Raw genomic sequence first — 15,000 nt, 5'->3', positions numbered from 1 at the left:
ATTCTGATCCCCTAAGAAAACTAACCTATTAATTTAGGCTTTGTGGAGCTGTTCCAGTCACCATGACCTAGGCAACCCGAAGTCCCGTCACCACAGGTCATGACAATGCCGTTGTCTGAGGCGAAAATTGAGAATCCGTCTCCTGCGCAGACGCGGGTGATGGCCTTCCCCTTCAGAGCCTCTACGACTGTAGGTCGGCCTCGCCATGCCTCGAGGCTCTCGTGACCTAGCTGACCTTTCTTGCCCTCACCCCACGTGTAGACGAGGCACTCTGGGGGCAAGGTGAAATGGTGATAGTACTGGGTGTCGTTTTATCTTAAATGAGCAAAGTATTTTTAATAAATGTTTGCAATAAAGGCAGTAACATCAAACAGATCCTGTGACAGAAACTTTTCTTAATTCAATATGCAATAGATCTATTAACAAAGAAGAAAATAACCGGTAATTAATAAGAAGAATTAAAACTGTTCTAAATAATATTGCTTGCTAACCGAACTCAACAAATAAAAACATCCCAAACTGTTAATTCACTCTCGATATAAGCCTATAACTAGCCTGACATAAAAATTTTTTACCTGATGTCAGGATAACCACGTGAGTATTAGAGACAGCCATCTCTTTGACCCTTAACCTCGGTGGAAGCGGAACGGGAGATAGGCTGATGGATGAAGAATATACCTTCATGTGATAAACGACCGACCTTGGGGGTCGAGATGACCTGAAGGAGAGGAAATGGTATTATTATTATTATTATTATTATTATTATTATTATTATTGTTATTATTATTATTATTATTCAGAAGATGAAACCTATTCATGTGGAACAGGCCCACAGGGGCCACTGACTTGAAATTCAAGCTTCCAAAGAATATGGTGTTCATTAGGAACAAGTAAGAGGAGGTAAAGGGAAATACAGAAAGAAGAGATACCACTTATTAAAAAAGAAAATAAGATAAATTAATAGATTAACAAATAGATAAAAATGTATTAAAATGCAAGAATAGTATTAGGGTAGTAATGCATTGCACCTTCGCTGAAATAAGCAGTGAGGTTTCTCTTACTAAAACATTCATAAAGCAGTTCACTTAATAGTAACTATGTCCTATGCTTAAGACTGTTTTAAAGGACAACGAAAACAAAAACATCAATTGTTCCAAAGGGAGGTTTTTGTTCATGTCAGTCCGTTACAAATTCTGTCAACCATGCACGGTGGCTTAACATTCTTTTTGTAAACCAAATTCACCACATCTAAGGCATATATCGTATAATTGGTTTAAACCTGAGAGCCTTTTATTTTCGCTCGAACATGGCTCGGTGTTTTCTGCTAACTAAACCAATTTCTTGCTATCATAACTTTTTCTTTCAAGAAAATCATTTGTAATAGAAAAAATGACAATATTTTTTTTTTAATTATGATCATTTCCGGAAATTCTTTACAACCCATAACGTTACAATCTTGCTAGCTCTTGTTTACAATGTTAGATCCTTATCCAAGTCTTACTATAATGATAAATTCTCTCATCATAATTATGTCATCCAGGTACATTATCTTCAAAGAGTCGTGACAAAGTAGTCACATTACTTTCAATCTAAGCTCCAAATGGAATTCTCTTCTTAGTAGCACATCCCAAATTAAATTCTCTACTGAGAAGTAGGCTTAGCAGAAAAAATCTCTTCTTAGCGTTATGTCACAATGATAAATTCTTTTTAGAGATCCGTACCGTACCATCAACTTCTCCCCTTAGGGTCAGAACCTAATGATGAATTCCCAACAGTAAATTCTGAGAACGCCAAGAATCATTTCTGTCTCAGGAGCCATTTTTCCAAATCACATTATCTTCCTCACAACGCATCACAAATGGCAAATCATCTCATCTAAAAATAATACCAAGCCAATGTAAATAATACGGCGCTTTTGCTCCTACGTACCTGGCCCCGTTGGGGGTTAGTTCCGTCAGTGCACCTCGTGCGAAGCACTGTAGGTATTACTTGAGGTTCTTTGCAGCGTGCCTTCGGCGCCTAGCTGCAACCACTTTCGTTTATTTTACTGCACCTCCTTTCATATTCCATTTCTTCCATTTTACTTCCCAGCCTCTCCTAACAATTGATCCATAGTGCAACTGCGAGGTTTTACTCCAGTTACACCTTTCAAACCTTTTACTATCAATTTCCGTTTCAGCGCTGAATGACTTCGTAGGTCCCAGTGCTTGGCCTCTGGCCTAAATTCTATATTCAATTTGATTCAGTCCTACGTACCTGGAAGCCTGATTCTGCCTGGCAGCTTGAATAGACTGCTTGATCTCCTCGTCAATCTCGTCCACCCCGAGAGCGTCGTAAGAGAACTGGGCCAGGAGCTCTGGGAGTCTCTCGGAAAGAACCTGTTGTAGAAAATGGGAATTGATCAGTGATGCTTCATATAGTGCTGGTCTTATTGCCCATCTTTTCGTGAAGTTTGTGTACCTTTTGGATTTGGAAAACAGGGGAGATAAGCTTTTACCAGAGTGCTGAGGATGAAGAGGTCTAGAATAATTTTTTTGCTGATGGAAAGAGGATCAGAACCATCAGGTTTTTCTGGTTGAAAGAGGGTTAGAATAATGTTTTGCTGATGGGAAGTGGGTCAGATTCATTTGTTCTGCTGATGGGAAAGGGGTCAGAATCATTAAGTTTTACTGATGGGAAGAGGATCAGAATCATTTGTTTTATTGATGGAAAAAGGGTCAGAATCATTTGTTTTCCCAAGGGAAAGGATCAGAATCATTTGTTTTGCTGATGGGGAGAGGATCAGAATCATTTGTTTTGCTGGGGGGAAGAAAATAAGAACCACTGGTTTTGCTGATGGAAAGAGTATCAGAATCACTTATTTTGCGGATGGATTTTACAGGAAAATATGGCGCTATGTATGCAAAAAGAAAATCTGACATGAAAAGCCATAAAAAAATATTGATTTTCAACAACAATATCGTTTCCAGAATAAAACCCCCTTACACACCAAAAACATTAGCCCATTATTATCTAATTGTGTTTATGATCATCAACGCTGGACAGAACAACACAAGACAAGCTAACACCAAATACTAACACCGCGCCACAACTCAGCGTAAAACAACAAAACGCTGGAAAACGTACCTCGGCAGCTGTAGGTCTGAACTCTGGGTCCCTCTGAAGTAGATCACGAACCAGCTGCTTGAATCCAGGGGAGTAGTTACCCTTGATGGGAGCAAACTGACCCTGTGGTTAAACCGGAAATATTAGAATTATAGCATAAAATGTGCCCATGTTCATATGGAACAAATAAAAAAGTCATTAGTTTGCTAAGCCAGTTTCCGATCTTCTTAAAGAGAATATGAGTCCTGGCCCGGATCTCTGGACTCGTCCCAAGTGACCAAGGAACCGAAAGAAGATAAATATAAAATACCCAACTGACCAAGGAACCGAAAGATGACAAATATAAAATGCCCAGCTGACCAGCGAACCGAAAGAAGATAAATATAAAATAAAGATATGAGATACATAGGGATAAACAAATAAAAAAAACACGTAAGTAATATATAAAATGTCAGGCACGATATAAAGAAGAAACCACCAGAGAATCAAAATTCAAATTAACGCAGCATAAGCTGAAAGTTTATACGCAAAAAATTTTGTGTATTGACAAGGGTAAAAATCTCACTGTAGTTTAAATGAATGATTAAGGATTTTGTTTTATAAAATGATGATAGCAATAGTGGAAGTAAGGAAGTAAATTAATGCACCCTAAACTCTAATACTGCTGTATATGCAAATAAGTTTCTTATTAATATGCACAATGCCCCATTTAACTTTAGCAGCAGGACCGTTTTCAGCCAAAATGGAAGTAAATAAAAATCAACGCCGTATTAGCACCGTATCGTAAAGTGGTACCAAAGGCAGTCTTTGGTTCCACACCGCATCGCAGAGCGGCACCGAAGGTGGTCTTCAGTTCTACGTATCAGAAAGTGGTACCAAAGGTAGTCTTTGATTCCACACCGCATCGCAGAGCGGTACCGAAGGTGGTCTTCAGTTCTACGTATCGCAAAGTGGTACCAAAGACAGTCTTCGGTTCCGGGTGAACACAAACACCCGTAGAACCATAATAATGACAACAACGGAAAACCTTCAGTTCTCCTCACCTTCATGATCTTGTTGACGAGAGCTGGCAAGTTCGACCCTTCGAAGGTCTTCTGCAGGCAAGCCATCTCGTACAGAATGCAACCCAAGGCCCAGATGTCGCTCTTCTCGTCGTACTGTTTTCCTTCACACTGAAATCAAGCGGAAATAGTTTGGCTTATTCTCGTATTGGAGTCAAATGTTTGATATTTTTTTAATCATACGTCTCATAAGGTGTTGCTTTCGTACTAGAATATTGTGTTTTGTGCAAACACAACACTGTGTACATAACGTTAAATATATGGTGATTTTTTTTTACTATCATTCTTTGCAATTCTTTGGAAACTGAAATCAAAGACAGGAAGAACTGTCAGTGAAATTTTTAATTAATTATAAAATCTATCTGCAATGCACACACATACAAATATATATATGTATATATATATATATATATATATATATATATATATATATATATATATATATATATATATATATATATGTGTGTGTGTGTGTGTGTGTGTGTGTGTTTATCCAAAAGCAACTCAAAGCAGCTGACTGACCTAAAGGTGCTTATTTCCCTCTTTGGTCAACTAAAGCACATCGGGTTTGGAGGTATACCAAAGTTTAATTCAAGTCGTTCCTGCCTTCTGTTTTCCCTCAATCTCTCTTTAATCTAAAAATACATTTACCTTCAGTGGAACGAAATCACTGCCCCGCTGTACTAAATATGCTGTATTTTAAGAGTTAACTTTGTGCTACAAATATATTTGTATCCATAACCCTATTTCCTTTAAGATTTTTTGTTACTCCAGTTGCTCATTGGACGGGTTGGTATCGTTCTCGGCTAGCACTCTGCTGGGCCCGCGTTCGATTCTCCGACCGGCCAATGAAGAATTAGAGAAATTTATTTCTGGTGATAGAAGTTCATTTCTCGTTATAATGTGGCCGGATTCCACAATAAGCTGTAGGTCCCAATTGGTTCTTAGCCACGTAAAATAAACCTAATCCTTTGGGCCAGCCCTAGGAGAGCTGTTAATCAGCTCAGTGGTCTGATTAAACTAAGGTATACTTAACTTGGCGTTACTCCGCGTAACAAAATGCACTCACCATTTCTGGACTGATATAGTAGGGTGTTCCTAGCACCGTGTGGGCGTGGGCGGACCTTGTGTTCATCATCTTGCTGATGCCGAAATCGCCCACTTTAACCACGCCCGCCTTCGTCAGGAATATGTTCGCAGTCTTAAGATCTCTGAGAAGATTGAAGAGAAATTCATTATTCAATCGTGACAAACTTAATTTTTTCGTCTAAAATTCATTTGTGCTTACGAAACAATGTCATTGTAATGTCAGTGATAACGTCCATTATGATGTCAATGTTTATATATTCAAGTAAAGAATTTGCATACATTAATTTATAAACATGGTGCAAAGAGCTTTAAAGAAATTTAAATATATCTGCAAGATGAATCTGTTGTCCATTCGAAAAACCTTATACAAATTTAAAAGCTGTAGTGTCTGACTCTGAATAAAGAACAGGAAAACAAAAAATAAGTAAGTATTCTATTAATAAAAAATTAAAATTCATCTTCACTATTGCTTCTTCACGTTATTGTAAACAAGGATCTTCTCTCAAAATCCATGTTCACAAGTGCAAATAAATAACTACATGGTACCCGATTACCATAAGATGTAAATATAACGCACTGAGGACAATCTTGTATTAAGATGTACTTGGAAAATATTGATAAACTCTATTATATCTTATCACGAAGTGAACAAAATATAAGAAAATTCGTGGTGTTATTAAGTCAATGAAATATATAAGAACTCTGAAAACGTAAAGCTGACCTGATTTTCTATGGCAGGATAAATCTTATGATTTATAATCATAGGATTATGATGATTATACTCATAATGAATACTGTGATTATAATCATTATTCTACTGTAGAATAATTCCTGTGCTTAGTAATTTCAATTGCTTCAAACAACCAGACTAATACACACACAAACAAAGCCACTCCAACATCTTAAAAAAAAAATAAATAACAGACACCTCACATTGTCGAGCTAACCGCGCAACGACTCCTCGCTGCTGAAAAAAAAAGCGCGGTGGTGACTGGTACAATACATGTACATAGGCTACCGGGGTCTAAGCGATGACAGGTAGGGCAGCCGATCGAGACTACTACCCCAAAAGCCAAATCAAAGTCCTTCAAAAGAAGGCATCGTGCTTACCCCATACAAATAGGAAAACGAGCACGTTAAAAGAATAAGAAGAAAACAACCATTATTTGAACAATCTGTGGTTCTCGCGCAAGTACCAATAAGCTACCAATATCTGGTAAAAGATCACAAAATGTGATATGATTACTCTAGCATTATGAAACCAATATTCTTTTCTCCTTGTTTATCTTCAGCTACTACCCAGCTCCAATCAGCCGTTTACCTGTGCAAGATGTGGTGCTCGTGTATGTAGCGGAGAGCTGCCACTATCTGGTGAAAGATCACCAGGATCTCCCTTTCGTCGATTCTCTTGACCTGCTGAGTAAGATACTGGGCCAAGCTGCCTCCATCCGCGTATTCCATCTCGATGTACAGGATGGTGTCACGCTCGAAACTGTCCATGTAGCTAATGGGGAACAGGAACAAAAGGTGATAAGTATTAGTTCTTTGCTTCTTCATTTGCAAAGTATCCTTTTTTAATTATTAGTTATAGACCAAAGAAAAGGCTGTACCTGATGACATGGTAACCCCAGGGAGGACCGAAGTGTATTTTACTGTCGTTTAACTGATGCAATATATAAATATTTTTGAAAAATAGTAAGTAAAATTAAAATGAACTGAGACATATATGCTCTCAAATGATGCACGACTTTTAGGGGAATTTACTATTTAGATAACACAACTATTATTATTATTATTATTATTATTATTATTATTATTATTATTATTATTATTATTATTATTATTATTATTGTTCAGAGGGTGAACCCTTTTCATATGGAACAAGTCCACAGGGGATGTACATATTAACTTATCAGAAGATGAGCCAGTTTTTGTGTAGAAGGGAAGATACAACACTTAAAAAACATTATGCGTAAAATCATCCATATGTATATAATTTGTGGTCATGCCCTGGCGTGTCTTTGTCTGAGAAACAACAGTTAACTAAAATAATATATATATTCTGTATGCTAACTGAATGTGTATATCAGAGAACAAGCATATGAGCACACGGTATGTCATTCAATACATTCATCTTCTTCTTCCCACTCCGGTCCCCCTCCTCACTCATACCCCCTGAGGATAGATTGTATGCATGCAGGCATGCATACGTTCACATAAAACTAGTGTATATCTAAACGAGTACATAAGACATAATATGTCTGTCTGAGGGAATACAGATACATATACGTTGAATATTCCCATAAGTACATGAACATACATTCAAACAAACAAGTGTATATCTAAAAGAATACGTAAGACATACGTTGAGTATTTTCAGTAGTACATGAACATACATACATACATACATACATACAAACAAACACAAATGACCTACTTCTAGATGGAACCATTCCACACCTTACCTAACTATATTGGGGTGATCCATCATGGCTAGAACGTTGATTTCGTTCAGCGACATCTGTCGCTCGGAGGCCGAGAGCTCCAGCATGTTAATCTCCTTGATGATGACCATGGCGTCGTCCGCTTTCCTCCTGTAGAGCACGGCTGCTCCGAAGGCTCCTGAGGACGGGAGGGTGCGAAGGAAAGTAAATGTAAGTAATGGTGAAGTGGTCCTAAAAGGAAGGTCGTGATATTATAGAGATCTATTTGTGATATCGTCGTCCGCTTTCCTCCGATAGAGTACGACTCCTGAGGACAGGAGGATGTGAACTGAATATAGAATCTAGGGCAAAGGCCCGGCACTGGGATTTATGAGGTCATTCAGCGCTGGAACGGAAATTGGCAGTAAAAGGTCTGAAAGGTGTAACAGGAGGACAACCTCACAGTTGCACTACGAATCGATTGTTAGGAGAGGGTGGAAAGTCAGATGGAAGAAAGAGAATATGAAAGGAGGTACAGTAAAAGGAACGAAAAGGGTTGCAGCAAGGGGCCGAAGGCACGCTGCAAAAAACCTTTAGTAATGCCTACAGTGTACCCGTGAGGTGCACTGATGGCACTATCCCCGTAGCCCTACGGAGGTAATGGTGAAGTGATACTAAAAAGAGGAATCGTGATATAACAGAGATCTACTTGTGATATGGTCGGAGTTATGCAAAGTTTAAAATTGGAGGACGATGAGAATAAATTGTGATCAGTGGAATTGTAACCTGTGAGAAACAGGATGGTAATGACATTAATCAAAGAAAGATAGATGATTGTAAAGACTACTGAGAAGGAGGCAAAAGGGAAAATATAAAAAGATGGATAAAAATAGGTGGTAAATGGATTTCAAGTGCGTGGGACGAATGAATGAACGAAAGAGGGGCATCAAAATGAATATATAGAAATACATAAGCAGGGAGATAAGGAGTGATTATGATACATACAAATAGAAAAAACGATAAAAAGAAAATCCCGAAGGCTGCTGTGAGCCGAGCATGAACAGTATACGAAAAATGACAAGCAATGAAAGATACAGTTGAGAGAAAGGAGACAGGTGTACTATATTTGTATAAGCGATGGAACGGCCACCAACTGAAGTCTACATACAATGCATAGCGCATATCATCTACTGGATAAGACTGGTCTGAAGAGCCACAATACATAGTGACGCGAAGGGTCTCACGCCAGCGGCATTGGGTCACAAGGACACCCGTCAGTCAGCGAAATGAGAGACGAGAACTCCCTTCCTCTACTCAACCCATACCTTTCCCCACCGTACGAATCTTCTCGTAGTCGTTATCAATATCCTTAACCCTTTTCTTCACGCCGTTGCCTGCCGTCTTGAGAGCGTCCTTGAGCTTCTTCGGGTTGAAGTAGAGGTCCCCGAGTTTGACGGCGACGGAACCCTCCGGTCCCCACCTCGTTACTTCCACGTCCGATCCCTCGAGGTCCTTCGATAGGCTGACGGGGATCTGAAGGAATGGAGGAATGATGGTTGTAGCTTTCCATGGGACCCGAGAGGATAATAAAGACTTGGGTGGTCAGATATAAGTCTGAAAAGATAATAGAGACTTGGGTGGTCAGACATCAGTCCGAAAGGATAATAAAGACTTTGGGTAGTCAGATATAAGTCTGAAAGGATAATAGAGACTTGGGTGGTCAGACATCAGTCCGAAAGGATAATAAAGACTTTGGGTGGTCAGATATAAGTCCGAAAGTATAAGTATAATAAACACTTGAGTTTTGGGTGGTCGAATACTCGTATAAGTCCGAAAGGATAATAAAGACTTTGGGGGGTCAGATATAAGTCCGAAAGGACGATAAAGACTTGGGCTTTGGATGGTCGAATGCTCGTATAAGTCCGAAAGGATAATAAAGACTTTGGGTGGTCAGATATAAGTCTGAAAGTATAATAAAGACTTGGGCTTTGGGTGGTCGAATATCGTATAAATCCGAAAGGATAATAAAGACTTTGGGTGGTCAAATATAAGTTCAAAAGCGGAATGAAGACTTTGGGTGGTTAAAAGTAAGTCCAAAAGGATAATAAGGACTTTGGATGGTCAAAATTTATGAGTCCAAAATGATAATAAAGACTTTGGGTGGTCAAATATAAGTCCGAAAGGATAATAAAGACTGGGTGGTCGAATAGACTGGGTGGTCGAATACTCTAAGTCCAAAAGAATAATAAAAGACTTGAGCTTTGGGTGGTCGAATATTCGTATTAGTCTGAAAGGATAATTAAAGACTTGAGCTTTGGGTGGTCGAATATTCGTATAAGTCCGAAAGGATAATTAAAGACTTGAGCTTTGGGTGGTCGAATATTTGTATAAGTCCAAAAGGATAATTAAATACTTGAGATTTGGGTGGTCGAATATTCGTATAAGTCCGCAAGGATAATTAGAGAATTGAGCTTTGGTTGGTCGAAAATTCGTATAAGTCTGAAAGGATAATAAAAACTTGAGCTTTGGGTGGTCGAATATTCGTATAAGTCCGCAAGGATAAAAAAGACTTGAGCTTTGGATGGTAGAATATTCGTATTAGTCCGAAAGGATAATAAAAGACTTGAGCTTTGGGTGGTCGAATATTCGTATAAGTCTGAAAGGATAATAAAAACTTGAGCTTTGGGTGGTCGAATATTCGTATAAGTCCGCAAGGATAAAAAAAAGACTTGATCTATGGGTGGTCGAATATTCGTATTAGTCTGAAAGGATAATAAAAGACTTGAGCTTTGGATGGTCGAATATTCGTATAAGTCCGCAAGGATAATTATAGGCTTGAGATTTGGATGGTCGAATATTCGTATAAGTCTGCATGGATAATAAAAACTTGAGATTTGGGTGGTCGAATATTCGTGTAAGTCCGCAAGGATAAAAAAAAGCCTTGAGATTTGGGTGGTCAAATAATCGTATAAGTCCGAAAGGATAATAAAAGAATTGAGCTTTGGGTGGTCGAATATTCGTATAAGTCCGCAAGGATAAAAAAGACTTGAGCTTTGGCTGGTCAAATATAAATCCGAAAGGCTAATAAAGATTTAGGATTAGCGAGGGTTCTAAAAGGATAAAGGGGAATAATTGTTGTTCGGCCTGAAGTGTTCCTCGGATATCCGTAGACAGGAATACGAAAGGACAGAAAGAATTTCTTGCGACAGAGTTTTCAGCTCTTAGACTCTTAGAGCCGTTCAACTAGGCAAGAAAGGGCAGTAAAGTGATGTGAAGCGATAAACAAGTAAAAAATGCGCCGAAGTTTCTTCGGCGTAATCGAGTTTTCTGTGCAGCAAATAATGCTGTATGAGCCGCGGTCCAAGAAGCTTCCAGCCACGACCCGGTGGTAGCCTGTCTTATAGCGTTGCCAGACGAACGATTATGGCTAATTTTAACTTTAAATAAAATAAAAACTACTTAGGCTAGAGAACTGCAATTTGGTATGTTTGATCATTGGAGGGTGGATGATCAGCATACCAATTTGCAGCCCTCTAGCCTCAGTGGTTTTTAAGATCTGAGGGCGGACAGAAAAAGTGCGGACGGACAGACAAATAGCCATCTCAATAGTTTTCTTTTACAGAAAACTATTAAAAATGCAGAAGGATAGACCTAGACACTCCCACCCAAGAGGATCCTTGGATAACCCGACGAGGATCTAATGGAATAGAAGGGATGTTCGCTACTGAGTTTGTTGGTCAATAAACCTCAGATTTTCCTTAAACCCCAGATTTTTCGTGAATGTCACACTTGCCATTATTTAAATACAAGTTGTTTCATTTAACAGCTTAATGGTTCCGGTTCCTATCCCTATCAAACTTCGAAATATCTTTTTTTATTCATAGCCTAAGAGATATCGGTCTACACCTGACAATTCATTCATAGCATGACAGAATATCCATTGGTTTGATTTAATATTAAAAATGTTAAATGATAGAATGAATAAATAAATATCTAATTTAAAAAAAATGCAGTTCTGAATGTCACACAGTATAGGCAGTCATGGGGATACTTATGGGTGATAAAATGTATTATATATATATATATATATATATATATATATATATATATATATATATATATATATATATATATATATATATAACAACTTAAATACTGCAAAATGAACTAACAATCAAATGTATACAAATAATGATGCAAGCATAAATCCTGATATATAAAACGCAATTCATTTAAAACGATTCAAACGCAAAAACCGAGCGAAGCCCTTACATCGAGAAGGGCGTGCAAGGAAGACGCTATTTGTGGCCCGTGCTCGCTGTGGGCGGGGTGGGCGGCCAGGAAATCGAGGCGGGCGTTCATGAACGACCGATCGATGTGGTTCTTGACCAGAGTGCTGAAGAACTCCCTGACGGAGACTTGCTCTGAGGACGTGTGAGTGTTGAGGACCTGTGGGGAGCCGTGAGAGAATTCGTCAGCAAGGGTGACCATAGCAGTTGTGACGCTACTGACATTCTTAACCCAGTTAGTTTGCTAAGTCAAGGTTGATTTGATATAACCTGGCGTCGCAGCAATAATGGTCACCGACAGCTCAGCAGACGGATTAATTTGATAAGGGGTTTCAGAACTCAGTGATAACTCATTAGTAAATGGCAAAATATCGGTTGGATTAATTAAAAATTAATAATAAATTACTGAATGAAAATTGAATATTAATTAATGGAACAGGAAATAAGCTTTGAAAGTATATAAAAATCCCTAGTAAATTTTTTTGTATTAAGTTTTAGAAATTTGGCAAAAATTGAGAAGAAATTATTCGTTAATCAAATTTTTTTAAATACTGTATAATGATAATAGTAATAAAATAAAATAAAAAAATTAAACGGATTACTTAATACTATACCCGTTTGCAAGGGTAAAATTCTCCTTAAAGTTATAATGAACAAGATAGTTATTTCAATAATAAAAAAAAGTATGATAACAATGATCTCTTCATGATGAAAGGAATCATTATTATGTTTAGGCTACAAAAAAGTTACTGAAGGTGGAATGGAAGCAAAATAATGACCTCTTAATCAACTTAAGAAAGAAATCATATTAATGAAATTATTCATTATTACATACTTTATAAGCTTCTAAAGAAGAAGAGTAACTACTACTACTACTACTACTACTACTACTGTTACTACTACTACTACTACTATTAATAATAGCAATAATAATAATAATAATAGCATGAGTTACTAAAATGGTGAAGAGATTCTTAGGGGTGTCAATGTAAATATATATTCTTAATATATATTTACATTTACACCCCTGTGGATTTCTTCACCAATAATCATCATCATCATCATCATCACCTCTCAAGTATATGTGGATATACTTAAATATAACGAATAAAAACACAAATGACAAATCAGCGGACGCAAGTACAACTTTAGAAATTAGAATGAGTCAACACTGAAGCAGTTCATGACCTGAGATGATAACAATGACCTCTTCGTGAAGAAAGGAATCTTTATCAAATGAACTGTTAAAATGTTTTCACCTTCTCTCCAGGTCCACAGAGATGAAGTTGGACCTCGGAGCCATGGAGGACGATCGCTATGGATTCCACTTTCCTTCCCGCCAGAGCTGCTGACACTTGGCCTGTGTTTTAGAGAGAGAGAGAGAGAGAGAGAGAGAGAGAGAGAGAGAGAGAGAGAGAGAGAGAGAGAGAGACGTTATTTACTTGAATTGTAATGTGAATTGAACCAAAATTTATATACAAGACAAGCTGTAAAAGAATTATTGTCCCGCCAGAGCTGCTGACACTAGGCCAGTGTTAGAGAGAGAGAGAGAGAGAGAGAGAGAGAGAGAGAGAGAGAGAGAGAGAGAGACTGTTATTTACTTGAAATGTAATGTAAACTGAACGAAAGTTTATATACAAGATAGGCTGTAAGAGAATTTATATTTCAGTATTTATGTGTGTGAGTGTTTGTGCATGTATACACGTAAATTTAAAGATATTTATAGATTAATGAAGACTCAACAGCCTTGACTTTAAGTACGTTGCAATCCACGTTCATTGACATGCGATATATGATGCAGCACGGATATTAAGGCAGCCAAAATAGTCTCTATTGATATCCGATAAATTGTAGATGATACTGATGTTGATTTTATTCACGTCTTTGTTTTTACCAAGAAACGTTAAACACTTTAATGAAAATTAAATACATTTCAGTTTCCTTATTGTCATTCCAAAATATTATGGAATGTGCCAGATCTAATCTGGAATTGACTGGAGAGCAACGAATATCATCCGTATTAACATATTATAAAGTAACAGAATATAGAATTTAGGCCAAAGGCCAAGCGCTGGGACCTATGAGGTCGTTCAGCGCTGAAAAGTAAGCTGAAAGTAAAAAGGTTTTAAAGTTGTAAAATGAGCATAACTTGGCAGCTGCACCATGATACAAGTGTTGGGAGAAGGTGGCAAGTAAGATGGACGAAAGAGAATATGAATGGAGTTACAGTAAGAGGAATGAAAGGGGTTGCAGCTAGCGGCCCAAGGAACGCCGCAGAGAACCTCAAGTACTGCCAGCAGTGCACCGCGTGAGGTGCACTGACAGCACTACCCCATTACGAGGTATGATAATGTAATATTCGAATGCCAACACGATGACTCTTGACCTGAGGTCATGTCACCCGAGGTCACTTACCGAGAATATGATCCAGAGTCGACGTCTCGTACTTGAAGGTTACCAACAGGACTCCAGGAAGGATCGACTGAGCCACGGGTCCCACGTGCCTCGCCCTTGACGAAACGAGGAGGAGTCGCCATCTTTCCTTTGGGGGCGTCTTCATCCTCTCCCCAGGACCGCTGTGGGGTTGTGACTTGTCGCTCCCTGGGGTTCCTTGGGCGTGACGAGCCCTCGAGGGCGATGAAGCTGTCACTGGGGCGTCCATTTTGGGCTATTTTGGAGAAGCAATACAAATATATGTATTTAAGTGATCAATGTTTTCATTGCTATATAAGTCTATCTTTATTTTTACAATTGGCTCTCTCTCTCTCTCTCTCTCTCTCTCTCTCTCTCTCTCTCTCTCTATATATATATATATATATATATATATATATATATATACATACATATATATACAGTATATATATATATATATATATATATATATATATATACATACATATATATACAGTATATATATATATATATATATATATATATATATATATATATATATATATATATATATATATATATATAAAGAACTAATCAACACATGAGCACGTGTATATATCTTTGCCAACTATCCACATTCAC

General features: G+C 38.0%; 1 protein-coding gene across 3 annotated transcripts in view; it reads right to left on the bottom strand.

Moving 5' to 3' along the window:
* Positions 1-15,000, bottom strand: part of LOC136845233 (serine/threonine-protein kinase Nek8-like) — a 28,592-nt gene that overhangs the window by 10,575 nt on the left and 3,017 nt on the right. For all 3 annotated transcript variants that reach the window (XM_067115319.1, XM_067115320.1, XM_067115321.1), the window contains exons 2-13: positions 14,383-14,635; positions 13,227-13,327; positions 11,951-12,127; positions 9,004-9,211; positions 7,721-7,877; positions 6,577-6,759; positions 5,236-5,377; positions 4,149-4,277; positions 3,127-3,228; positions 2,257-2,378; positions 576-718; positions 26-271 (exon numbers count right to left, since the gene is read on the bottom strand). In XM_067115319.1, coding sequence (XP_066971420.1) covers positions 26-271; positions 576-718; positions 2,257-2,378; positions 3,127-3,228; positions 4,149-4,277; positions 5,236-5,377; positions 6,577-6,759; positions 7,721-7,877; positions 9,004-9,211; positions 11,951-12,127; positions 13,227-13,327; positions 14,383-14,629 — 1,957 coding nt within the window. In that variant the 5' untranslated portion in view covers positions 14,630-14,635. The remainder of the gene's footprint in view (positions 1-25; positions 272-575; positions 719-2,256; positions 2,379-3,126; positions 3,229-4,148; positions 4,278-5,235; positions 5,378-6,576; positions 6,760-7,720; positions 7,878-9,003; positions 9,212-11,950; positions 12,128-13,226; positions 13,328-14,382; positions 14,636-15,000) is intronic.

The sequence above is a fragment of the Macrobrachium rosenbergii genome, chromosome 13 (assembly GCF_040412425.1).
Source record: "Macrobrachium rosenbergii isolate ZJJX-2024 chromosome 13, ASM4041242v1, whole genome shotgun sequence".
Lineage (NCBI taxonomy): Eukaryota > Metazoa > Arthropoda > Malacostraca > Decapoda > Palaemonidae > Macrobrachium > Macrobrachium rosenbergii.
This window is presented reverse-complemented; position numbering and strand designations above follow the sequence as displayed.